Source organism: Alternaria ventricosa (assembly GCF_023758065.1).
Source record: "Alternaria ventricosa strain BMP 2768 chromosome Unknown scaffold_28, whole genome shotgun sequence".
In the NCBI taxonomy this organism is placed as follows: Eukaryota; Fungi; Ascomycota; class Dothideomycetes; order Pleosporales; family Pleosporaceae; genus Alternaria; species Alternaria ventricosa.
Genome location: NW_026055708.1, coordinates 112,303 through 138,435, shown reverse-complemented (window position 1 = coordinate 138,435; position 26,133 = coordinate 112,303). Strand labels below are relative to the sequence as shown.

Sequence of the window (26,133 nt, the reverse complement as noted above, 5' to 3'; positions counted from 1 at the left end):
CGCATGTGCGAGACCATCCAAAAAGATCCCCGCGATGTGCCGATGTCGAGCATTCCCGCCCGCCAAAAAGCCTGCGGTACATGTTTCATGACCACTCTTGCTCTTACCAGGCATGCGACATATAAATACCTGCTCTTCTCGCTGCCTACCTTCTCTCTCTTATCCCACACTCCATCCACGGAGTACCAAAAGGCATTGCACGTCTACCAATGATCTGCGCCTCTTCTCCAAAATTCCCTACTACCAGGTCAATGTTCCAGTGACTCCTCGCTCCTTTCCCAAAAATTCCAGAGCGCTCGCGAATGTCCGCCCCGAACTCGATCAATCTCTTCAACACCATTTTCGAAAGCCACGAAGGACCAAGATATGTGCTGCCTGTCTTCCTCGTCTCTTCACTCTAAATCTTCAGCTGAAACATTACATGTCTCCAGTATTGCGACTTCCCAAAAACATTGGACGTCGATCGCATGAAAGGGACGACAAGTCCGCATTATCAAAAAACACACCGATAACTATCAAATGTCTTTGTCTCGCTTCAAACCGCACACTGTCCATACTCATGACGGTTCGCTCGCTGAGCAAGAACCAAAATGAGCGAAGCAGGTAGCGAATGAGCGTACCAAAAGGCGATTGGCTTCAGCTCATGACCAACTTGCCGGTTTCGCTGCTTCATATCCAGCATAACACGCCGCTCAAGACTTACCACGACATCTACATGACGGAAAGAGAAAAGATAAGCGCTTGCTGAAGGGGGTGCTGGGGAATACATGACGTTTCCTCGTATGAAAACGCAGGGGACGCATGTCCACGTATTCTGCACAGATAGTCATGGTATCGCGTAGTTAAAATAGTGTAGCAAAGTAGTCAGCACACATCATCATCCTATCGCGTAGCAAACACAACATCACACCGTATCCCTTAAGACAACCACAAAACCATCTCATCATAGGGGGTATTTCATTCACACCTCTCAGTGTCTCACAGACAAGCTATGTACCTCTCAGTAGTAGCGTAACCCTTCCGTCTCATTCCAAAACAATACACATTACAAGGACAACTAAGGACGTCCCTTTTTCGGCGCCAAAAACTCCACGCCGGATTGACATAACAACCGTGATGAAAAGCAGACCCTGCGAAAGCCACGCACGTACGACGACGCGCTTACGGCTCCATGAAACCGTTACCCTTGAGCTTGCACTCTGTCTCCAGCTCGAAACTCTTCTCAAATGCGCGCATGCGGTTGTCGTTGTCTGCGACGCGGACGCGTTGGATTGGGGGGCTGAGCTTGGTTGTGACCTTCATGTTGGGCTTGGGGAGGGTGCGCTTCTCGTCGGAGTAGCGGGCGCCATTGACGCACTTGCCGTTGTTGGACCACTGGGCGTCTGCGGCGGCCTTCCATAGGGCGGTGATGTCGACGGTCATCTCCGGGGTGAAGTAGAGACGGCAGTCGGCCTCCTCGTATTGGAACTGGAGGGAAACACCGGACGTGTCGTTGGCGCGGAGCCCATCGCGGGTGTTGACGGCTCCGCCTCCACCGACGCTGCGGGCGTAGACGAGATCGCTGTAGTAGTCTTCCCTCAAGATGGAGGAGTTGAGAGCAGGGTCGAATCGGACAGCGTACTGGACGGTCTGCTGGATGTAGCCGAAAGCGAAGTTGTTGACGCCCTTGACACCGCCAATGGCCTGGATGGGGTTCTTGTTGCTGCGGCCACCCATCGCGATGGTCTTGACACCGCCCTGTTGCTTCATCAATTCACTGAATATAGTGCAGGTTGAGGCACAGTAGCCGTCAGTCACGATGACGATGTTCTCGGGTGCGAACTTTGGTGGTCCGGTAACGCCTGACAAGGGTCCGTAGCCAGTAACATTGATGCCACCAGAGACGTAAGGGACGTATACATCAGACAGGTTCCATCGAGCCTCTGTGGTGTAAAACTCTCCGTGGACCTCCTTAGGACCAATCTTCTCGTCCCAGGAAGAGAACGGAGTACCATCGGCCTTCATGTCCATGTGGTAGTCGAAGTAGGAAGACTGGGCAAAACTGATCGTATTGTTGTTGCCGAGCTCCCTGGGAAATTGGCTTGCAAACTTGCTGAGGGACTGTCCGACGAGATCCATAGCCTGATGCGCCCTCCAGCGGTTAGTACCGAGAGGCTCGACGTCAGGGAACAACTGCTTGAACATGTCGTAGCCCTGGAGAATAGTACCACCACCGTTGGCTTGTAGATCGATGATGAGCTTAGTCTTTCCGTCCGCAAGAGCCTTGGGAATGAAGTTCTGGGTGAGCTCCTGGAACGGCACCTCTGCGCGGACGTTTCCGACAAAGTTGGGCACCTGCAATACCGCAACGTCTTCATAACCAGCAGCGTCGATGTAGAAGCCATTAATGAGACCCTGGGGGCCAGCGGCGACAGGGGCGGGGAAACCAGGAGTAGCGGCACCAACAGCGAGGGTAGATACCTCCTCTTCCTCGGACTGGACACGGGTGTCGGCAAACGAAGTACCTGCGGAATCGAAGCTGAACCACTTACGGGCCAGATCTTCACCTGTAGCAATCTCGCGGAAAGGAATGGTTGGGCGGGCGTAGTTCTCCATGGTGTAGGATGTACCGTTGGCGAAGGTCAGGGTTGTGGTGGCACCAGGGTAAACCCATCGTCCACGGCCGCCTCCAGTGAAGACACCGGTTCCACTACCCGAGGTACCAAGGCTGACTTGGGCGAGCTCATAAAAGACGTTGTTGTAGAGAGCGTCGCGATCCTGGAGGGAGCCGTACTGACTGAGGTCCTCGAGGAACTCGGTCGCGTCCTTGCCGTCAATCTGAACAACAGGCGAGGGGGTGTAAGAGATGTTCTTGTATTGCATACCGAGTACGTCAGAGAAGACGAAGACAGCCGGCAGCTGGTCGCCATCTGCAGAGACAGAGACAAGAGGGACAGGGCGGCCCCAGGTGAAGATAGCGCCCACGGAGTCAGGGATATAGGAGAAGTGACCATCGTGGGCAGAAAGGATAAGGTTGTAGAGAGTCCAGCCAAAATCGTACTCGCTCTTGAAGTTGCCGGCGTCGATGTCGCCCTCGATCTTATCAAGGCCACCAAAGATGTCGACGGGAGGCTGCACCTTCTCGGCGTACTCGGCAGGTGGGTTCTTGAGCTCAGAGAGGGTGCTCTGCCACTCAATGTAAGGACGCATCGCTCCAATGAGCCGCTTTGCTGATGAGGCGTTGAAGGGAACGGTATTGATACAGTCCCAGGCCAACTGAGCAGGCATACTGAGCTTGGCGGGTAGTGTTCCATTACCGTAGACGTAGTTGGAGACCTTGGCACACGGAGGAGTGGTACCATCAGCCTGGCGAGCCTTGACCTGGACGGGCTGAGTCCGCGAGGGCAGGACGGGGGAGGCGACGGCCAGTGACGCTGCGCCAATGGCGGCGAGCAGAGCGGAAGTCTTCATGGCGAGGGAGTAATGAAGCTATCTACCGTGGAGAGGGTGGGATGGAGTTAAAACGAATGGAATTGCTGAACCAGCGAGAGCGAGTGTAGTTGATGGGAGGGGGGAAGGAGTCGTCGAGCGAGTATTGTTTGGCGGTAGGTGGGGTAATCGAACGCGCCTGCTCTAAACGCGAGGTGATGTACGCACGGTGAACGCGAGGGCAAACGGTCACGTGCAGGCTTTAGTCCGGGAAAGCGCACCTGGGTGGACTGCAAACGGCCGGGCGAGCAAATAACTCCAGGCTCCCACTTTCGCTGGTTTCTGGGCGAAAGATAAGTCGTTCCTGGGGAGGGAGAGGGATTTGGAATGATAAGAGACGGGAAACAAGCCCACACGGTTCCTCTTTAAGAAAGGGAAAATCTACACGCGCCACTGGGAGGCTGGTGATATACTGGGGAAAAGTGACGCATGAGAGATCCGCCAGGCTACAAATACTGACAGGCCAGTCGGTTTCTGCCTTGAACGTGCACTAACCCGCAAACTGGGTAACAAACGTGCATATTCGAGGCTGTGACACCAATCACATTCACACTGTTTTTGCCGCACGTCGGGGCTTTTCCCGGGATCCATAGGGCAATCATCGTTTAGATGGTGTGCAGCAAGTGCAGCAGAGAGCTGCAGTTGAGCTAGGGCCGTAGCCTATATGCAGGCAAAAAGTATTAACAGTTTTTGACCCAGGGTCCATTCGGTGAGCTGTTCGTTTTCAAACCATCTGAGGACATGTTCGCTGTTGTTAGCCATGCTGCCAACGCTCACCGTTCGATAAGGCACGATAAGGCCGCGAGTAAGGCCACCCGAAGACGTTTTCTGGCGTTTGTTACGATGTCATGACAGCGGGACTGACGGGTTGGTTGAGGTCCAAAGCGGAGTCTTGGCAGTCTGTGCCTGCAGATCGTCAAGGCGCCATCCTAGCCACTCGCTCCACTCCTCCAACGCCCCAATGCAAGACCACCTCATCGTCCGCCTAACGACACGACTGCGCTGCTGTCGTGACCATTCAGCACGACATTCTTCCATCGCGAAAGCACAGCTCCTCGCCGTTGTCGTGCTACGTGGTTCCTCCTAGGTATTGAGGCTGTACGTGCCCTTGCTGTACGATCCGCCGTAAATTGGGACCGGCTGGTAAAGTCCAATTTATTACCAAAGTCATGCGCCCCTTGGACACGATCAACATAGTGGAGCCATTTCAGCCTCGCCACCTCCGCTCTAAGCGGTCTCCGGGAGAATGACATCTCGAAATGTGTTTCTCCGATACGATTCGATGGCCGTGACCTTCATTGCCAGACAGATTTTGATTACAGAGTTTCACACTTTAGTTGTTGCAAAGACAAGCAGCGTACTACGACGAACAGACTGTGATCTGCAATCAAGAAAACCGTTCGGCGCCCGGTCTGTGGGCCTCCCACATGCCTGCGATGTCGGTGTTGGTCAGGTCGCGTGTGGCACGTTTCACGTTTCCTTGTGGTAGCCTGAGCAACTTGCCTTTTCCGCCTCGCACGAGGACCTGTGCTACGCCGAATCAAGACGTCACATTCTCTTCGGCTAACCGTGCCACTAGCATCGGCTGCCGGTACGCAAAAGTTTGGTTCAACTACAGCACGATGGCGTCGTTGAACGCCTGGTTTGCTGATTTTTCAGAGGACGCTATTGAATACGAGGCTGCCGATGTTAACAGCAGATGGAAGCAGATGGAGGCTCGAAGCAGTCGACAAGCCTCGTGGAAACACGTCGATGTGTCAAGCACTCAGCATCCCGGTTCCAGTCCAACGGAAGCACCAGCCACAAAGCTTGAGCAGCGAAACACCAAAACTAATGCACCCGCCAACTACCAGCCCCCACCACCGCCGCACCAGCCACCACCACTTTTCGCCCATGCCTTGCTTCGATGCTTCTTCTCGCTGAATATTAATAGACGGCACAACACCTGTTGCACACAACAACAAGAAAACAGCGGAACTTTTGTCTCACGAGCACGAGCGCTTGTTGCATGCTCGTCGCACGTATTTGTTGGTAGTAGGCTGTGGAGTTCGCCTGAGGAACCTTTCGAGGCATCCCTTTTTACCACCAACTCCACCAACTGAGGAACTGTTGATCCATCGCTATGTTTAGCAATCATTTAGGAGAAACGAGATGAGGCAGACTTGCGTGATCTCCTCCGCGGGGTCTCATCTTCGGCGAAGCCCGGATGTGTGTCAAAACCCCCAGAACGTAACCAGTAGCATATAGCTCTGCCGCATACGCACCGCCATCACCTTCCGGATAAGCAGATGATATCTAAGCTTGCGGTATACATCTACCTAGCGTACCGACAACAGTATACAAAATACACCTCCTTCTTCTCTACCATCACATAGATTCCTCGCGTACGCACAACTATTTAAACCCCGTGTTCATCACAATATCACATAATCACACTCTCATATATAACGATCATAGCACTTCACCTGGGATCAGCTTTACCCAGAAAACCAACATACAACACACGACATTTCATCCCTCCAATTGAACAAGTTTAACAAGTATCATTTACAATCTAGCGCATCCGTGATGATGACCATCACAATGTCACACACGACTACATGACAATACCGGTCACCAACCCGGTACAACCGGTACAATGGCACAGCCCCTGAACCCGTGTCTCCTCACAAGGAGACTAGACCACTATCGCGCTGACATACATGTACATCGCTGTACAAGCGATCTTGTCACCAAAGTTACGTCTGTGTCTAACGAAAAACCCCAAATAGGTTTGCAGCCTGCATCAACATGAAAACACGCAAAGTACTAGATCCGACGTCAACGTAGGCTCCAGGGTCCCTAGTACAGTGTTTCTCTTTAACAAGGTGCTTTGACTAATATCCTATGCCATCTCCGCTCATCACTTATTGTTTATCGACAAGGCACATGCACATTCACCCGACAAACAGCGCAGACATATACCCGATTCTCCATCCAATCTACCTACCGGCTAATGTCTATCAAGCTATTATCACAAATAACAACATGTTCCAGAACCGCGTTGCCAAAGTATAGCAAGGGGGCTACATACTAGTAACAACTTAGCAAAATATCTTGATAGCTATTCGTGGCGGCTACTATACCCTTGCAACACGCATCTACACTGTGACATGTAGAGCCTTTAGAACTACACTTCACGAGTTCCGTATCAAAAATGACAGAGGAATGAAGAACGATGTACCACTCAACAATCCGTATCATCACTATTGCTTCATATGATGTTGTACAAAGAGATACGCAGCGACGCCCAACTCAACCTAACCCAACACAAGTCCCCCTTTTTCTCTTTCAAACGAACACAATGAGTAAACAACGCGTTCTCAAACCCTGAGTTCCATCTGCTCAGCCCCAAAACTAGAATTAACAACACTACCAGCGCCGTGATGGTGGTGGAGATGGTGTTGTCTTTCCTTGACGAGGGCGTTGTACTGTAAATGCACACGTTAGCAATGCCATCTCAAATCATCTATCCTCCCATCACATCCACTCTGGACGTCAAGCTCGGCTCATCGGGAAAGAATGCACATACCTTAAACCCAAAATTCAAGCACAACGCCACCGCCAGTCCCACACAAACAACCAACGGCCCCGTAACCGCATCAAAGTCCTTCCCACTCCTCTCCCTAATAAGCCTCGCGCGGTAAATATACATCGCATACCCCCACGCAAGCGTAAAAGCCGCAATGCACGTATACACGACCGCAAGCGCGCGAGCAATATCATTGGCCTCACCAGCCGCATTATACAACCCAAGACTCAACGAGGCGAGCAAGACACTAACATGCTGCCACTTGATAAACGTACGTTGGTTCGCGAGCCAGACTTTGGCTTCTACACGCACGGGCCCTTGGTCTTTGATCCAGACGCCTGGGTCGCGGATGCCGGGCGGGAGCTGGATGGCGCGTTGTTGTTTGCGCGCGTATTTTGAGGTGGAGAAGGAGGGGAAGAGGGAGGCGAGACCGCCGCTCTTGGGCTGCTTTCCGTTTCCGCCAGCGAGGAGGAGTGTGTTTTCGTCGTCGGAATCGGGTTCTTCGTTTATGCGGGAGTTGGTAGTTGTGTCTGTTGTGTCGCGGTGCGAGCGCTGGGAGAGGTGCGATCCGATTGTGGGGAAAGGGGGTTTGGTGACGGGCATGGAGTGGGCGGCAGCGGAAGCGCTCTTGGGGACAGACGACCGCGTTGCGGCTGGTGAGCCGACGGGCGAGGCGATGGAGGCGCGGTAGCTGGGGCTTGCGCGGGCGCCGAAGAGGGAACCGACTGCGAATTCGTCTTCGGCTGCTTTGCGCTTCTTTTCTTGTTCCTGGTCGAAGGCGGCTTCGGGTTCTTTGCGGATGTCGTTGTCGACTTCACTGAGCCAGAAGGGGAAGGTGTTGACGTTGTCTTCGAAGAGCTTGGCTACGCCGTGGACGAACTTGGAGAAGCGGGGGGATTCTTTGACCAGGTGCGAGTGCATGAGGTCTTCGATCCATTCGTACTTCTTCAGGCCCTTGACCTTGATCTCGAGGAGGGCGTAGGGGAACTTGTGGAGCTCGCCCTTCTTGAGGGCCTTGAAGGGGAACTCCATTTGCCCGTTGTCGATGTCGCGCCTGTGCCAGTCTTCGGGGTCGCGGCAGGGTCTGTCGTCGTCCAGGGCGTCTTCGCGGATCAGGGCGAGGTTGGTGTCTAGGGAGATGCGCACGCGGTTGTCGCCGGGGATCTGGAACGCGGTGCGGGTGTAGTTGGCGCGCAGCATGGGCTGTAGCTTTTGCTCCTTGACGAAGCCCTGGATGTCTGTTACAGCCTTCTTGAAGTTGTCCACCTCCTCCTGGTTCTTGTTGGGGCGGTATTCCATCTTCTCGATGCTCTTCTCCATGTGGTACTTGTCCTCGAGGAAAGACTGTACGTATTTGGCCTTGATCGGGAAGCGAACTTCTTCGGCAGCGTTGCCGTCCTTGATGACCTTCTTCTCGAACATGATCTCGGGCTTCTCACCGAGCTGTCCGTACCACCGGAGTCGCAGCGAAGAGGCATCGGGCTTGCCATTGACCTTGTCCGAGTAGAGGGAGAAGTTGGGGTTGTCGAAGTAAATGGACGTGATGGTAGGGTCGCGCTGGGTACCCTCAGCGACCTTGGACGACATGGGATTGTAGACGAGGACGGGGAGACGGCGGAGGATGACGGTCTTGACTTCGAAGAGGTTGTCCATGTGGACCCAGACTGTGTGTGTTAGCTGATATTCTGCCAATGATGTATGGTGTGCCTACACTTGTGAGAAGTGAAGCCCTCGCCATCCGTGCTGGTCTCGCCAAAGGACAAGGCCTCCTTGGACTTGCCCTCGAGGCTCTGTCGGACGAACGAGTACAGCGCCGACAGCCTGTACAGCAGCGGCGAGGCATCCTCGGTGTGCAGCGGGTGGCGGGCAATGCGCGCATCGATAAAGGGCCGCAGGCGGTAGGAGCTGCCGCGGATCTTGTCGTGCTTCTTGGTGGCCTTGATGACGGCGGTGAAGTTGATGCGGCTGAAGCTCTCGAGCTCCTTGGTCTCCTTGGTGATGTTGTCGAGCTCGCGCAGGACTTCCTTGAGGATCTTGTCCCTCTCCTGCTGGCTGGGCTCGGGTTTCTTGGACGCTTCGCCTGACGCGTCGCCGAACAAGCCCTCACCGCTGCTCTCCTTCTTCTCCCTGTCGTCCTTGGCCTCTTCCTTGCCCTCCGCCTGGATCCCTATGGCCAATGGCTCCAGCTTCTTCTCGCATGCCGTCGTGCGGTCGCGCAGCTTCTGCGAAATGTCGGTGATGAAGTTGTGCACCTTCTCCAACTGCACATTGGCCAGCTCGTCAACAAACGCGCTCTCGTCGTCGGCCGTCCAGGAATCGTCATCCTCGTTATCCTTGAGCAGCTTCTTGAGCTTGTCGTAGTCGATGTACTTGTCCTTCCACGGCGCATACACGCTCTTGCGCAGTGTCGTGCCGAACTTCATGGCTTAGCGAACGAGTGTAGTTGATTGCGAGAAAGTGAAAGCTCCAGCAGTCGCGACGCGCAGTAGCAATAGTCAGGATATAAGAATTGCCGGCGCCGGAAAGCTCTGCATGGAGGAGTGGGAATGAAGCAATGCAGCTGGGGTTAGCTGGTGGGGAGCTGCGCGCAGCCAATGCCCAGGAACTTTGGGCGCACGTGTTTCGCGTCCCGCGAGCGTCATAGCTGCACTCCGCTTTCATCCCAGCTCTCTTCACACCAAGGATTGGCGTCATATTCACTGAAATACACTACAGTACTACACTTCAATTCATGCGACTCAACACAGCTTCACTACAATCCGCAGGAATGCATAGAGATACTCTTCGTCAACAGTCTCACAACAACATCTGCCGCCGCGAGTCATTCCCGCTAGGAAGACCCACGCATCTTCACGTCCCGACATTAGTGTCCGAGGCCCAAGTCTGGCCCTGCCTCCTCAACCCCCAGAGCTCGGTGATTCTTGCGGCGCAGCTGTTGACATGTTGCCCTGGTATACCTGAGTTGTTGATATTTGTCTTTATAGGTCGTGTTGTTGGGGTGCTCGAACTTTCGGTTCCTCTGCGCATCCGTGGCACATTATACAAGGAGAAAACTAAACGGGTCTAGAGCCTACATCAACGTTAGGTCACCTACTTTGCATATCGCTGTCTTGATGTAGGCTCCACGGTGTTCAGGATTTCCTTGAATGATGTGGAGCCGGATGACAGCCTATGACCTCTAGGATTGGTGCTGGGTTTGGTGTTCTCAGTGATCCCGCGAGCTCCACCACCCTATAACTCAACTCAGAACCCATACTACGACAGATCTCGCGATACTGTAGAATGTACAAGTTAAGAGCTTTAGATCACATCAGCTTAGCTATGATAGTCCACTTGCTAAATGCCACGTTCTCAGACCGCAGATAGGAACCTAGGTGATCTCAAACCGCCGGCAGGCTACTTCAGAATCTGAGATTAGTCTCAGTTGATACTCAACATCAACTCCTATCGAAAACATCGTTATCGCGTTCCAACTAATCTTGATTTTCTTGACCTCGGCTAATTGACGCCGCGCACAACGTCGTCGCGTTCTTCGGTCGTTCGTTCTCCAGCACACCGCTCCCATCCTCCTCATCTCATCGCATCGTCCACGGAAGCTGTTTCGCCCTGTCATCGCCCGCCATGGATCTTCCGGCCTACCACGAGCGAATGAAGAGAAAACGTGAGTCCAAGCCCGGCGTCCTGCCTCTGCGCTACTAATTTCCGCATTAGTCGATAAGTACCTGGCTTCCGAAGCAGACCTCGACGAGCGGTTCCCCGACTCCATGCGACGCCGTTTCCCTGGAAAGATCAGCGAAACCCATTCCAAGCCAGTGCACTGTAACCGGCCACCCCATTTCGCCCACGGATGCATTCGCTGTGGTCGACAGCCCACCGTCCTTTGCCCCAGCTGCAAAGTGATAAAGTGGTGTAGCCCCGATCATGACAACGACAACTGGCCCAATCACGTAATAGCCTGCGCGTCAATCAAGAAAGCTATGGAAGATGTGGAAAAGGAAGATCAAGCAATTCGCGCCCATGACGGAGACGCCAACACCCCACGCAACGCCTTCCACAGTGACACAGCCAAGGGGAGATTCTGGAAATACAAGGGACTAAGACCGTATCTGAAAGCACGCTTGGAGCTTGTGAACGCGATACGTGAAGTAGATACCCTGATTGCCGTGGAAACGGCACTAGAGCACGCCACAGATATCCTGAGACTTGATCCCAGAGACGCCCTCTGCGTCCGCAGCATTATACCGATACTACTCCTGCGTCTCGACCTCGACGAGCGCTGCTACTGCTTTTGTAAATGGTGGCTTACCAAAGGCAATGATACGCATCATGACTGGACAGATGACGGACCGCTTTTGGCGCTTGAGCGACCGGTTGATCTGTTCAAGACGGAAGATGCGTTTGAGCATCCCGTGGATTACTTCGACCAGACCAGAACGTTCACCGACAGAGATGAAGACCGGACTAGGTTGCAAAGTCCAGCTGACTTATCGCTTCTTGTTGCCATCATGCTGGTCAAGATACGCATCAAGGTAGATCTGCTGTTGTTACGGAACGATCCCCAGCCGGAAACCTATCTGCAGCGACATGTTAGCAGCGTTGTAGCTGCGCGATATCGAAGAGGCACGCCGGAAGGGTATTACATGAGAGAGGAAATGGAACTGTTTGAGTTAACCTGGGACCACGTTTTCTACCTGTCTGATGAGATACGCAGAGTCAACAAACACTTTTGGCCGGGGTTGATGTGCCCTTATCCGCCACAACAACGGGGTTTCAAGCGACCTCCGTTTGTAGCGGGTACTGAGGCAGACGCGAAGATCGTGTTGAAGGACTGCTACGCTGTTTGGCATGAGACACCGGGGGCTATGGATCTCGTCAAGCACTTATGCGATGGACGCTTGTAGATCGAAACATTGTACGGCACCACTAGGGGTAACTTCAACGCGTGGCGCATACATGCTATTGGATCCTCACAACTAAACAATCTTTGAGGCGATGTATACGTCTAGCTTAATAATGGAATCGGAGGATACGACACGAATTCTAGCCACCTCTAGTGACATCCTTCATACAGGTACTTTCCTTGCACCGGCTACTTCTTGAAAAGCCCCCTTCCAGTCGAACGTGAAAAGGAAATCTCGCGACCCTCCAATATATCCTCGATAACCTCAATCGCGCCCGGTGTCTCACTCCATGCACAGTAGTATTCCGGCAAGACCTTGTGCATCTCCGTCTCGTCGCCCATACCGATATTAAGGGGGTTCATCAGTAGATGGGCCCGGGGCTCTACCACTCGAGGCCAGAAGTGCTTGTTGACTCTGTCCACAGCGTGGTACAATCGTCGGACCTGGTCCTTTACTCTTTCGAGTATAATCTCAGGCTGGCCAATGTCTCCCTCTCCCGTGTCGCGCAACACAATGCTGCTGCTGCTCACGGCGCCGAAGTCCTGTGGCCGAATACCATCGATAAGCACCCGGACATCGAGGAGCATGCGTACCTTGACCAGCGTAACCGCAACAAGATGCGACAAATCGGAGAAACTGGGTACGGCGAAGCTATCCCCACTCCCATCCCCAAAGTTCCTAACGCGTTCAAACACTTCCACACCCTCCCACGCATCCCCACCACTGCCCATCTCATGCGGCAGCTGTCTAACGTTCTTCCAGTCACAACCCAAACTGGTCCCCTTAATAACCCACCACTTGCAGAAATCATAGGCCTCCTGATCCCGTCCCAGACGCAAGAAAAACGCGGGCGTGATACTCCTCACACACATCGGATCCTGCAGATTCAACCGCATCAGCCCAAGTGCATGTTCCAGCGCAGCTTCCACCGCCGCTTTGGTATTCAACCTAGGCAGTTCTCTTAAGAGCTCGTTGCGGGATCTCATGTAATTCCTCGTTCCGCTGTAACGCCAGAAGTCGCCGACGGCTGTTTCGAAGGCGTTGGGTGGTGTATCCATATCTCCTTTGTGGGCTCTGAGGGCGGCTTCGTCTTTATCGAGGACGAATGTGATCTTTTTGATGGATTTGCACCACACCTTGTGTGCGGGGCGGTCGGCGCGTTGGTGTTCAGGGCTGCAGTAGTGGACTACTTTGCAGGCACTGCAGCGGCTGAGACCGGTTTGTTGGTGGCAGATGTTGCAGCCTGTGATGAGGTTTTCGGATACGTCGAACGGCATTATCATGCCGTAGTTGTTTGGATTGAATCCGGGTTGGGGCGGCTGAGCATCGGTGTCGGGGGCAGGGCGCTCGCCTGCTGTACGATCGGTGTTGCGGGCGGCGTTGTATTCTTCCATTGCTGCTCGGTCTTGGAGACGAGGATGTCAGTATCGGAGGTGTGGCACGGGGAGGTGGGGCTTACCTTCTTTCTCGCTCTGCTGGATTAGCTCCAAAAGACTCTTCTTGCCCGACTGCTGGCGCTGCTGATCACGTTCAGCGGACATTTTGTGATGACGACGAGATGCGGCGCGTTGAGCTTGTGATGGGTTGGGCTGAGATGAGGTGAAATGAGATGAAAGACGGTGAGCGCGAAGTCGGGCTTTTTTTAAAGGTCAGCCGAACAAAACCACACTTGCACGCGAAGCGAGGGTCAGTTGAACGTCAAGCGAAGGTCAGCTAAACATCGCTCGGAGGTATTTTCGAGGTCAGCCGAGCTAAGTGCGGAGGTCAGCCGAGCTCAGATCGAGGGTCAGGTCAACGTATCAGACCAAGTGTCGCGGACAGCCGAGCTTGACGAACTTCATTTGCGACGCGAGGGACAGCCGAGGTCGCCCGATAACATGAGATTGCTATTCGAATGCTTTTAGAAAGCTATTTGAATGTCTACAGGTTGGATACGTGGTGTTGACATGATACAATGCCATGGGTTCACTGCCTCGTGGATTGTCTGTTGGGCATGGGGTACAAGAAGTTTTGGGTTAGCGCGGGTAAAGACTGAGTAAAGACTCAGTAAAGTCTCAGTAAAGTCTCAGTAAAGACTCAGTAAAGACTCGGTATTTACCGGCTTTACACCAACTTCATATTGATTGCTGTTTTTGGATGGGAGTCGATGGGGCAGATTCTGATAATGATGTCGTGGAGGATGAAGGCTTCAGGCGTCTCTGCAGCCTACTTCAGATCAAGTCTTGGCAAGGTTGAGTATAAGGTTGACCATAAGGTTGACCATAAGGTTGAGGATAAGAGCCAGGCGGATAGCATAGCGAGCACGAACACTGCTGCTTTATGTATATATGCGAGACTACATTCGAGACCCAATCCATGGAGCTGGAAGTTTGATGTTCAGCGAACAATTTGGATTGGTTCTGGATCGATTCCAACGTATTCCCAATATGTTGGCAACATGTTACGGTGCACCGTGCGCCGTGGTGTTGTGTGATTTGGCGCCGAAGCACCACGAACATCAAATCTTAGCCCTAGACCACTACTAACTAATTAGCTATACAATATATGTACGTTATTTTTAGCTTGTAAGAGTCAAGTCGGGGCGATGTAGTCTCCATGCCATGTCTTGGTCTCTGCTACCATCCGTGTTGGTGTATAGTCTTGGTTTTTGGGCGCGTTCGCGGAATGAGCTTTTGTCACCCTGAAGTCGACGATAATTGAGAGGGAGAATCGATGTATTGACATATTGCGAAGTAGATATACCAGAAGAAATGCCTCCGAACAGACAGGACCTATCCACAGATGATGATGGAATAGTTGAAGCGACGTCGTGCCACCGGGAATGCTATATATACATGGTGTATAACGTATGGAAACGGCGATAAAAAAGAATGAGCGATGTATGCTGCAGGCGTAGGGCCGCATGTGATCCATCGTTATAATGATGTCGTGTTGTGGAAGTAAATGTAGTGAGCAGCAAGGTAGATCGACTGTCTCGTCTGAACCGCGCTTCCGAGCGTTCACAACCCCATTCGTTTCCTGTGCTGGAAAGAGAAACCGTCAGATAATGTCGTACGGGAACAATAGGCTTTTCAGTTGCCAAATAGGACGTGTACCGCATCCACGAGTGCTGCGGTAGTGTAGTCGTTGACAGTGACAAGTGCTGGAAAGTCGTATGCCGCGTTGACATAGGACTGGCCCATAGCGCCATCATCGATGAGGATTAGGATCGTCGGAAGTCCTGGTATGGTATCGCTTTTCGGTATCTTTTTCGAGATGCTTCGTGCGAACTTTAATTGCCGTTCAAAAGCCTGCGCATGATTGCTGATGACGTTCGAGGTGGCGCATATGACGACGATGACAGCTCCACTGGTGGGTAGGAAATCGGCGTGCATATCTGTCATGCCAGAGTCGAGACGGTATGGGACGTGTCGTACTTGTCTTGGTAGAGCGCGACCGAGAGGCTCGAAAGGGTCCATGTCTTTCGCCAGAGTCGTGGACGGCGGATGGGGTACGAATGGGGTGAAGAGGGTAATTATCTCTGCTTCGTTCAAGCGCCGCAGTCGTTCAAGAGTCTGTGTTGGACATCGTACAATCTTGGCGGTCCCGGAAGATGGATTTTGCGTCGCGGTCGACCTGCTAGATGCTGAAGTCATCTTGGGTCGATGTGTGTTGCTCTTTGAGGACGGTTGGCTCTTTCGTTCACCCATCACTACGCAGCTGCGGATGTTACTATGGTGACGGTAGAAAAGCACCAAAAGGTCTTAGGTGAGCCAGTCGGGAGGAAGATTTGAGATTGCTTTGGGCATTGTTTGCAAAAGCGAGGCTTTTATATTTCGATCGCCAAAACTCAAGTTCCTATAGCGAATCGACTCTTGCTTTTGCGGGGAAGAGACACCGTCAGAACACTGTGCCGGTTGACGTTGCAAGCCGAAGCCAGCCGGCAACGGGCGTAAGATGTTATGCTGAATGGCAAGGTAGACGGTCCCGGCTATGGGACTCAGGAGTACAAAAAGCAGCTATGCAAGGTTGGCCGTGGCCACCCCAGGAATCGTCAAATGAGGTGCTGATGTCGAGTGCTTGTGGATCGCCGAGTGGACCGTGACCTTGTTAATAGTAGCTGAAGCTTCTCCCGCCCTGTTCAATTAGAATTAAGCTTCTGAAGATGTATGTCAATACGATAGATAGTAATACTTGGGGTGGTACCAGATAAAGAACGAAGAAAGTAGTACATGGCCGCGGCCAGGCACTCTCCGGTGCAGATAAAGAAGTGCTTCCACCACCGTAGTGGGCGGAGATCTTACCGATTGGATGACGTTTTCCCGTTCGTAGCCATGACTGACACGACAGAAGCGTTGCCGTAGCGTGCTCGCGCATGTCAGTAAGGAGCACGACGGGCGTATAAGTGCACGGCGACGGTTGCATCGGGTAGCAGCAGGATCGTGTATCGAGAATAGATAACGCCACATCCAGTCGCAGATCCAAGGCTCCACATTGATCACCTTGTAGGCCTTGGGATGCGCGTGTCAGCCTACTGTAGATGAAGGGCAGTCCTAGAGGCCGGTCGGCCGTCCTGATAGAGAATGATGAGCCAAGGAAAGCCGACCACTCATTCCAAAGCAAGGACCAACAGCCAGGTTGATAATGAAGGTCGATACCCGACGCGTGCTTGTCATCGCAGGCAAGGCGTACAACGCGCGGGGGTCAGTACAATTCGAGTCAAGGTTGCAGGAGGCGTGCTTGAGTTGATGGCTGACCCGCAAGGCTACCACCCATGGCGGGCCAGTAGCAGTTGCGCAAGCCGCAATCATTACATTTCGATGCTTGCTGTGTAACACAAAGGGTTGACCTCGATGTGGCGATGGCGAGAGCTGCGATGCATGCTCCAGTGATGACACGGCCATGCGGGTGACATCTGCACGATTGATTGAATCAAGCACGAGTAGCGTGAACGAGCCGCGGATGGCCAGACCGGCAGCCGCGATGCTGTGTGCCCACACATGAGCATTGGCGATGATGTCGAGGTTGGTGATATATTGATGGCATCGTTGAAGCAATCTGGTGCGAGCAGAGTGAACCGTGGAAGGGGTGTGTCGACTGCGATGTGTTAGCGGGGCTGCTCGCTTGTTCGTAGCCGATCGAAACGGGGAAGGCGCGATCAGGCTGTCAACAACCACCACCGCGACGCGTCTGCACCATCAACGGCTCATACAACAACAGCTGCCAACTGTCTTACTGTATGCACGTTGCACTGGTAGCGTGATGCCATCGGTCGCCGGTAACCCCACATCGACTTCGCTCCAAGCCAGCTACTGATGGACTCAGCTAAAGAGCGGCCCACGCTGCAGGAGACGCTAAACTTACTGCATCAAGGTAGGTGTCGATATGCGGCAACGAGCCCGGTCAGGATCAGTGCTTACACCGGCCTGCAGCATCTAGAACAACTGCAAAGCAGCGGACCGTCAAGGTCTCCAGCATAGTCGATGTCATCTGCCGTTACGCCTCGGAAGATGGCCTTGACCAGGATGCTCTGCGAGACATAGTGCAGCTCGCGTCGGTGAAGACCCTGCTAGACCAAACCACCATCACGACTTTGATCAAGAACTTGTACCCGTCTCAAAAGGTTCCAGGCGATGTTGTCATTACTATTGTCGGTGCGCTTGGGCAGGGCAAGGGCAAGCCTTCGCCCGGTACACAAGACAGTCTTGTGAAATGGCTCATCGCAATCCATGAGGTCGTGGAAGATTCGAGCGTCTTGTCCCGACTATATGGTGTGCTGTTTGGCATGCTTGACATGATCAGTATCAGGTGTGTTACTTCGGCCTGTCACCAAGAACATAAGTGCTAAATTTAGCAGGACATCTTTGTGCCATCTGCTGTCCTTGATCACCCGCAGGAAACACGTTAAACCATTCCGGATCCAACAGCTGTATGTACAGGGTTTTGAGCATCAATACGATGTAGATACCGATAACTGATCTTACTCCAGACTAGAGCTGTCTCGCGGCCTCGGCAACGAGCCTGCGCTCCAAGGTCTCCTCCGTGTCTACAAGGATTACTACCCCGATATAATACTCGGGAGCACTTCCACAAGCCGGAAGTCGTTCGCTCCGGTGAGTATCCGTCTCTCGTACCACCACAAATGCAACCTCAGATCCCCCACGCTACTTCCCCGCATCTCCTTGTGGCACTGCGGATGCAAGCTAACTCGATAGCGACCTGATGCCGAATGGCAAGCCAAGATCGTTGCCATCCAAGAGGCTAGTGTGGCGGAAGACGACTCGAATGTAGACGGACAGAACGGTTTCAAGGTGCTACGAAGAAGACTCAAGGGCAGCAAAGGATCGGCGATTCCGGACGTGCATACCTACCATGCGACCGAGGTGGGCGAACATCTTTGTTCATCATCCTGGCAGGTACTAATGTTGTGTGACAGAGCTCAGCAACGCTTGAGGGCATTGATAGTGTGGACGATTTTGTGGAGAAGCTCGACAGGATAGAGCCACCGGGCCAGCTGATAGCGCTCCTCGTGGACCCGTTGCTACAGAAGTACATCGATCTGAAGCCATCACCGATCACCGACAGTCGATTAGGAAACTGGCTTGCAACGTGCCTGGAAGAGCAGTTCGAGGAGTACCGGCAAGGCGCTGCAAACGATAAGTACCTATCTGAAATCCTCGATGGACTTCTCAGGTACGCCCAGTACACTAAGGTGAGTGCGTTAGCATGTTTCACGTGCAGCCGGCTGATTGATCAAAGTCACTGCATCCTACAGTATTGGCGTTTCTTCGTGAGTACCTGCCGATATGGGACGGACAACAAGATCTCGATTCTTTGTTAGGACTGGTCTCTTATATCCCGATTGAAGTCTTTGAGGACGCCCACACAACCTATCTGTCCGCTGTCGAACGAGCTCTAGCACCTCATGGCATCACCGCATATACGAAGCTCGTCGATTTCTACACGGCTTTACTGCAGCACCACATAGCACAAACAGCATCTGGAACTTCCGAACGAAGAGAAACCAGACAGGAAGTACTGAGCGATTTAGTCGAGCATGTAGCCACCTTGTTCACATCCGCTCTCGTATCAATCCCCCCAGGTTCCAGCACCAACCTCACATCATCGATCCTCTCGTTCTACGAACTCCTCAGCACCTCCTCGAAACCACACATCATTCCCATCCATCTCCCGCCAATGCATCTCGTCTACCTACTCTCCCAGGACGCTTCCCCAACAACACTTGCCCGCATCTGCGGCATCATCGGCTCCTACAAGCTAGCTTTCGATGCGCACCCCAAGCCGGTCAAAACATACTACCCCGCAGAAGTTACCGATGCATTCAATTGGTGTCTGCGCGACATGTACAATCTGGTGTGGGTCTCTCGTGGCCTTCTCGTTCAAGATCAGAAGAGCAAGGGGTTGTATTGCGATACGATACTGAGGGGAACACTTAACGAGTATCTACGGAGAGTCGATCGTGGATACACTATTGGGGCTGCGTTTACGTTGTCGTATAATGCGTGGTTGGCCTCGCTGTCTGCTGTGGCGTGGCGTTCGGTTGAGAAGAGGGAGGTTGGGAAAGTGGGTGAGCAGAATGTCACACGGTATCACGACGGACCTGTTACGGAGAAGAGTCTGGAGGTACTGAAGATCAAAGGTGGTGTTGACGTCGATTGGGAGGGTGCGGATGGATATAAGGTCATGGTGCTGCAGTGGCTGACAGAGAGGGGGTTGGGTGGTATCAGGGATTTGATGTTCGCTACCGTTATCAACTTGAAGAGTACGGCCTGATACACACCAATTGTATAGACCCAAGCGGTCATCCGAGATGTAGGTATTAGCCTGGTGCTCGGTTTGATGTTCATGGTGCCTCAATATCCAAACTCGGAACACCACGACACGCGTAGCGCCAACAAAATTTTGAACATAACCCAAGCATATCCTGAACCCCTTGTAGTCGTGGTTCTGCTTATTTCGGCCAATTGTTGTCGCGCATGCGACTTCGTTTTTCTCGATCGACCGCTATTATTTTAGCAACACCACCTAGCTACCCTCACCGTCTTTCATTTCAACGCATCTCATCCGCATCAGCACTTCAACACTCGCGATACTTGGATCAATTACCTTTGAGAACGAGCCCAAATGGACGAACATACTGCAGCTCAGAAACCACGCAAACGCAAAGCGTCCAACCCCGATCCCGCGCCGCCGCGTACGCACCACGTGATCGAGCACTATGCGCCATTGCCCTACAAAAAGTCCTACGGTCTCATGGGACGATGCAGAAACTGTCTCGAAAAGGAGGATCTCATCCTATGCAGCGACTGCAATGCCATGTTTTACTGCAGCTCCGATCATCAAGCCCTCGACAAGGCAGAACACCAGACATTGTGCGACAGAATCCAACAACATCACGGCCTCATCGCTGATTCTGAGGACGCGCTGAAACGGGACTCGGGAAATGCGGGTGCGCCGAAAGACCCGTTTAGGACTGTGGGTGGCAGGTTTTGGGAGTATGAAGCGACGAGGGAGTATTTGTACCGGAGGAGGGATCTGCTGTATGAGCTTTATAGTGTAAATACTACAGCAGCGGTCCAGCAAGCATTAGACGAAGCCTTTGCCCTTTTACGATTGGATTCTGCGGATCATCTACAAATACGTTGTCTCGTACCCTGGCTGCTCCTCCGCCTAAAACGCGACCAAGACTGTTACGACTTCTGCAAATGGTGGGTCACAAGAGGGACCTCCGAAGAACACGACTGGACATCCGACCATCTACCTCTTACCGGCGAAGACGCGTTTGAATCATCTGAAATCTTTGAGCGGATTAGAGAGCCTGGGTCTACGGTTCCTGCGTCCTCGGCCTTCACGTTCCTCCTCGCCATCTTACTAGTCAAGCTACGCATGGTCTACGAGATGAAATTCCTGAAACACGGTAAAACCTCCACCGAGGTGAAAGATAGCAAAAGCACTATCATCCTATCCATCATCGACAGCCGCGAGAAAGAAGAATGGATACCGCTTATCCAGTCGGTGGAAGACCAGGTCAGAACGCTATATCGTGCTGTTGCAGGAGCGAACGAATACTTTTGGCCTGCGTTCCTCAATCGAGCTGATGATGGCCTGGAAGATACACCGCCGGAGGTGGCTGGTGTGGGCGATGAGGCGGAGATGAAGATTAAGTTGAGGGAGTGTATGAATGCTTGGTTGGAGTCACTGGGGGCTGAGGGGTTGATTTCGGATATGGAGGGGGGTATGGATCATGTGCCTTGGTGGTGCTCCAATAAGGAATAGAGCTTTAGATTCTGTGTATAACTCCTCATGATTCACTCAATTCCAAAGTGTCGGAAGTCTACCACAGCGGTACTTGAGCCACGTCACGTCACGTCACATCACATCGCAGAGCATGCATACATGTACAGACAAGTCGTCCGATCTCGGCGTCGAGCATAGCCGCCCATGTATCATGCAGTTGGAATGTGACATATGCTGGCAGACATGCATGATGCATATACGAAGTATGTCACCGCGCATGCTGCGACGTTCACGTGAGGCGTTGGCTAGGGTCGAGATGCTGTTTGCTGGATGTGATGTGCTGTGTGCATGGCTACATACCCTTGGAAGGATTACTCGTGATACATGCGATGCGTCTGCGGGGCGTAGAGAGAGAGTGTGTGTGAGAGAGAGTGTGTGTGAGAGAGAGAGCAGTGTGGTGGTTTGGTATTAACATTACTGTGGTTATCGTACGTCTATAGTCGTTTGGGAATAGGTATGCCTGGATCGGTGAATGGGACTCCTTCCTGCGCCTTGCCTTATGCATGTGTTTGGGACTGTTGTGCGCTTGGAGTCTGTACTGTCCGTCTCAGCGCGTGAGGTAGAAGCCTGACCCCGTCGGGGCGCAACAAGCCGAAGACTTCATGCCCTCCAACACGCGGCCATGTTCCCAGGGCATTCGATTAAAACATCGCTTCGACGCCCCTCACCAGACCCCGTCATCTCCAGCGTATCCTTTCTAATCCATTTCGTCCAGATCCCTATAACTCCATCATCCCCCGCCCATTGTTCATAGCACCGGCTCCCGCACCCAGCGGCCCATTCGGCGTAGTCCCTGTATCGATACCGCCAGCTTTAGGTACTGAGTTACTCGAAAGTGAATCGTGGTTGCCGGATAAGTAGTAGAACATGCGGTTTGCGATGATCGTCAAATGCTCGGGAAGGTACAGCGACGCGGCGATTATGAGGAGGGAGAGGAGGAGGAAGAGTACGGAGTCTGCAAAGACCATGTCGTTAGCGATTATCTTGAAGTAGTACCATAGGTCGGTGTGGGTGTGGGAGGAGAGCGACGTGGAAAGGGGCGGTGGCTCGTCTCCAAGAATCGAGTTGAGAATGCGGTTTGATGCGGTAGGACAAGGTGTTTATGACGTACTGAAGATAAACTTCTCAGTCGACGTCAACATGTACAGCGAGAAGGTAACTTCATATTGATAGCGCTTGCGCTGGAACCAGCGGAGCAGGGCGGATGGGTACAGCATTGCGGCGACGAGGAGCGTGGATGCGCTGGCTAGGAGGAGGATGGCGGATAGCGTCGTCGTGTCAATCATAGAACCTTTCGGTATGTGTCGTCGTGTTTGCGCGTGCGAAAGGTGTATATGAAGGTGGAATTGGAGGGTTAATGTGTCTGGGCGCAAATGTTAGGAGCGGTGGATGATGGGGGAGATGAAGGGTTCAGGGACGCGGATTCGGAGCAGGGATGGTGGATTAGTGGATTGGTTGATTGCGATCCGGAGCGGGTGGTCTAGCGCGTGGGCTGCATGGCATCATCGACGACAAGAGAGCGAGAAGTTTCTACACAGGACCAGAGATGCCAATGCTGTTGCAATGCCTCCGCCATGCCGTATTCCTCCCTAACACACACTCAACAATGCGCCTCCTCCCGTCCCTCCTCCGCCTCCGCCTCCGTCTCCCCACGCCAAACCTCCAAACCGCACACCTCACCACCTCTCCCTCCCTCCTCAATGGCAAATCCCTCCCGCCCCGCACCCCCCTCCTCGACGCCGACCTAATCGAAAACTTTCTCAAAGGCTCCGGGCCCGGCGGCCAAAAAATCAACAAAACTTCCTCCGCCGTACAACTCAAGCATATACCTACTGGTATCGTAGTCAAGTACCAGGATACGCGGTCAAGAGAGATAAACCGGAAGATGGCGAGAAGGATACTGCAGGAAAGGATTGAAGAGTTGGAGTTGGGGGAGGGGGCGCGGACGAAGGTCAAGGCGAGGGAGAAGGCGAAGAAGAAGGCGAGTAGTGGGAAGAAGGCTAGGAGGAAGTATAGGGCGTTGGCGGAGGGTAAGGAGAGTGATGAAGTTGCAGAGGAAGAGGGCGGAGAGGAAGTGCTGGTTAATGGTAGAGAGGAGAGGAGTTCAGATGGATTGGAGGAGAAGGTCGAGGTCACGGATAAGAGTAGGACGGTGGGCGGTTGATGATACTCTTGGTCCACGGCCAGGATACAAATCACAAACTGCGCACCATTGTGCTACGAGCATCGACAATGAACGGTATATTGGCACGGAGAAGGACAGCCGCCAAGCGTGTTCCGCGCGACAAGACGCCAAGCCCTGGGGATATGGCGACGATACATGTAAAAGTTGTAGGGCTCGGGGACGGCGACACTTGCAACCGAGGGAGCAGTCGAAGAACGTGGACAGGTGAACGCAGCGTCACTCTGATATAGACTTCACTCGCAGTTTGACTTGAAAACTGCGAATGGACTCGCGCAAGGCCTCTACGCTGTTTCGATCACGCCTTTCCAAGGTTGCCTTGAGCGCGACTTCCCCGCCGTCGTATGTACTCACCTGTCTCGATAAACCCTGCTATTCTACACCAGCTTCTTCAGTTCCAATCTCAACATGAGGTTGCTCAGCAATGTTGCGTCCCGTCGCTTCGCCGGTATCACAACGACCCGAAAGCTCTCAAGCACTTCCAATGGCTTTACGACAAGGCCTGGCGCAAATCTCAACATCGGCGCGCACGGTGAAGGCCCTCGGTATCGCAACTTCAGTACATCCAACAAAGCACTTGGTGGTTTCGCTTTCAACCCGTTCACCAAGACACTTCCGTTCCGCAAGCCACTTCCGTTCTTCAGCGCGAAGTGCCTCGAAATCAAAGACGCAGACTTCGCATGGTTCACGGCCCTCAACGTCGCTGTCCGTACCCACAGGAACAGAGTCTACCTGTCACATCCCGACCGCACCCCGCGTCTCGTTTTGCACGACTACCAACACACCCTGCGTGTCGTTGCCGACGCCGAGTGGATTCTGCGGAAAGAACAGAGGACGCATCAATGGGCTCGGGACATTGATTCCACACTCCTGTGGGTACTATGCATGACGCACGACATCACCCACGACATGAGTGACGCATGGTATCTGTCCTCAGATGAGAAGCGGAATCAATGGCAAATCGTACGCGAGTTCTTGAGGGCAGCGGGATGCCCGCCCAACATCATTTGGCAGGCATGTTGGCTCGCTGCACGCCTCTCGGGTGCTATTCAGATTGATGAGCAAGGATTCACCGTCACCAACTTCTCTCACGAGCAGCCCATCCACCGCGTCTTACGTGATGCATATCACCTCCAACGACTGGGCGCTGTGGGCGTGGCTCGATATTTCTATTTCCATGGTATGGATGAAGGGTACAGGGAGCCTGGGGTTGGTTTTGATGTCAGTTGTCTGCGGCATATGCACGGCGGGCAGTACGTCGAGCGGTTCACGACAGAGACCGGGGCGGAAATGGCGCACAAGCGGTATATGTGGACGACACACAAGTTTCTGAATGGGTGGGATGCTGAGAATGATGTGGGCTCTGTGGTGACGGGGCGAGGGTTCAGGTAGTGCTGGATATGTGGTGGTTCCAGTGGTATACACGGGGATGCATGGATTACTTCTCCTTCGAAGGAGCAAGATAGTCCTGACTCTCCGCGGCAATGAGACTCCTCTCCTGACTCTTCTCCTGTTTAATCCTCTTCTTGCGCGTGAACAACCTTGCAATCTGACTACACAATCCCACCCTCTCTTCCCTCTTTACGCCCTTCTCCCCCCTCCACATCCTCCTCTCTCTCCACCTTGTCAAACGTCCCCTTCACCATCGCTCCATGCGCCTTTAACGACCTAACGACCTCCTCTTTCCTCTCTGGCACCCTACAAACCCCCCTTCTCTATAAGATTCAGAATCGGGATGCCAACCCACCTCCCCTCATCAGCCACCTGCCTCAGCTCCTCCAGACGATATGTTACCAGCTCGACATCGCCAGCCGCCGCCGCTAACCCCGCTACATCGCCTTCAAATCCGTAATCCCAATCTCTCGTCTGCGGGAAGTGTTCTACGAAGGTTTTGAAGGTGAGCTGGCCGTACCCGACGGCGATGTCGTGCGCTACAGCATGCACAATCCCATCACCCAAGGCCCACTCTCTAATACCAAAGCCAAACCCAACATCACTCTCATCTACGTATGTAGAAAACCCAAAACCCATCCCGCAAACTCATTGCCAAGCTCCTACCACCCCATCGCAATGTTGTCAAAGCCATGCAGCATCCCGTATTCCTCGCATGCCGCATCTCCCTTACTCAGATCTCGCGTTGCCAAAAATAGCATGCGTCGCTTCCAGCCGTTAGGGCCGCAACGGCAACCCACAAAGAGCTTACTGCTACCCCACCGCAATAACACGAAAGTCATGCTTTGGAAGGCCTGATCGCGCGGTGTTGCCGGAAATACGGGAGGTGTTGGTCGATTAGTTATGTGTTTTGGGGGGCGAGGGATGGAGATGTACGAGGGTGGTGACAGGGGACACAGACGTCATTTCCTTATGCGGTCTGACCGGAGCTTCAGAGATGGGATACCCCTTCCAACGCGACCAAGGCGACCGTCTCTTCCTTTACTACGCGCGCAATCCCATTAGATTTCCCATTGTTACAAGTTTTCGCAATTCAACACTACCGTGCCCACGGCTCTCGTACGAAATCCAAGGACCCGTTGAGCGGCGAAATTGCTTTTCGTCACGAGCGCCCACCGTTTAGGCCTCTGCGTAGTAAGCTCGTATTAGGACCGACTTAAGATCGACACCAGGGTATGCTGTGGTGGATCTTAGGACAAGATGAGTTTTCGTTCGTGTTGAGTGGAGCAATGGAAGCCCTGGAGGTCGTGTCGAGGCCGTGC

The 26,133-nt window shown here is 53.2% G+C and overlaps 9 protein-coding genes across 9 annotated transcripts; 5 read left to right on the top strand and 4 right to left on the bottom strand.

The window, feature by feature from the left end:
* Positions 1–1,161: 1,161 nt before the first annotated feature.
* J4E93_010272 (uncharacterized protein) lies at positions 1,162–3,450 on the bottom strand (the record flags this gene model as incomplete). The annotated part of the gene is made up of 1 exon (XM_049348157.1): positions 1,162–3,450. One exon carries the CDS (start codon positions 3,448–3,450, stop codon positions 1,162–1,164), a length of 2,289 nt encoding a protein of 762 aa, XP_049194691.1.
* A 3,526-nt stretch (positions 3,451–6,976) lies between these two features.
* J4E93_010271 (uncharacterized protein) lies at positions 6,977–9,462 on the bottom strand (the record flags this gene model as incomplete). The annotated part of the gene is made up of 2 exons (XM_049348156.1): positions 6,977–8,703; positions 8,751–9,462. 2 exons carry the CDS (start codon positions 9,460–9,462, stop codon positions 6,977–6,979), a joined length of 2,439 nt encoding a protein of 812 aa, XP_049194690.1.
* Positions 9,463–10,660: 1,198 nt separating this feature from the next.
* Positions 10,661–11,940, top strand: J4E93_010270 (uncharacterized protein; the record flags this gene model as incomplete). The annotated part of the gene is made up of 2 exons (XM_049348155.1): positions 10,661–10,700; positions 10,751–11,940. 2 exons carry the CDS (start codon positions 10,661–10,663, stop codon positions 11,938–11,940), a joined length of 1,230 nt encoding a protein of 409 aa, XP_049194689.1.
* Positions 11,941–12,128: 188 nt separating this feature from the next.
* Positions 12,129–13,481, bottom strand: J4E93_010269 (uncharacterized protein; the record flags this gene model as incomplete). The annotated part of the gene is made up of 2 exons (XM_049348154.1): positions 12,129–13,345; positions 13,400–13,481. 2 exons carry the CDS (start codon positions 13,479–13,481, stop codon positions 12,129–12,131), a joined length of 1,299 nt encoding a protein of 432 aa, XP_049194688.1.
* A 1,530-nt stretch (positions 13,482–15,011) lies between these two features.
* On the bottom strand, positions 15,012–15,575 carry J4E93_010268 (uncharacterized protein; the record flags this gene model as incomplete). The annotated part of the gene is made up of 1 exon (XM_049348153.1): positions 15,012–15,575. The coding sequence occupies one exon, from the start codon at positions 15,573–15,575 to the stop codon at positions 15,012–15,014; it is 564 nt and encodes a 187-aa protein (XP_049194687.1).
* Positions 15,576–17,234: 1,659 nt separating this feature from the next.
* Positions 17,235–19,713, top strand: J4E93_010267 (uncharacterized protein; the record flags this gene model as incomplete). The annotated part of the gene is made up of 7 exons (XM_049348152.1): positions 17,235–17,292; positions 17,352–17,727; positions 17,777–17,848; positions 17,909–18,032; positions 18,135–18,302; positions 18,356–18,631; positions 18,679–19,713. The coding sequence occupies 7 exons, from the start codon at positions 17,235–17,237 to the stop codon at positions 19,711–19,713; spliced, it is 2,109 nt and encodes a 702-aa protein (XP_049194686.1).
* Positions 19,714–20,064: 351 nt separating this feature from the next.
* J4E93_010266 (uncharacterized protein) lies at positions 20,065–21,216 on the top strand (the record flags this gene model as incomplete). Its single annotated transcript, XM_049348151.1, has 1 exon — positions 20,065–21,216. One exon carries the CDS (start codon positions 20,065–20,067, stop codon positions 21,214–21,216), a length of 1,152 nt encoding a protein of 383 aa, XP_049194685.1.
* Positions 21,217–22,843: 1,627 nt separating this feature from the next.
* Positions 22,844–23,401, top strand: J4E93_010265 (uncharacterized protein; the record flags this gene model as incomplete). The annotated part of the gene is made up of 1 exon (XM_049348150.1): positions 22,844–23,401. One exon carries the CDS (start codon positions 22,844–22,846, stop codon positions 23,399–23,401), a length of 558 nt encoding a protein of 185 aa, XP_049194684.1.
* Positions 23,402–23,827: 426 nt separating this feature from the next.
* Positions 23,828–24,811, top strand: J4E93_010264 (uncharacterized protein; the record flags this gene model as incomplete). Its single annotated transcript, XM_049348149.1, has 1 exon — positions 23,828–24,811. The coding sequence occupies one exon, from the start codon at positions 23,828–23,830 to the stop codon at positions 24,809–24,811; it is 984 nt and encodes a 327-aa protein (XP_049194683.1).
* Positions 24,812–26,133: the final 1,322 nt, after the last annotated feature.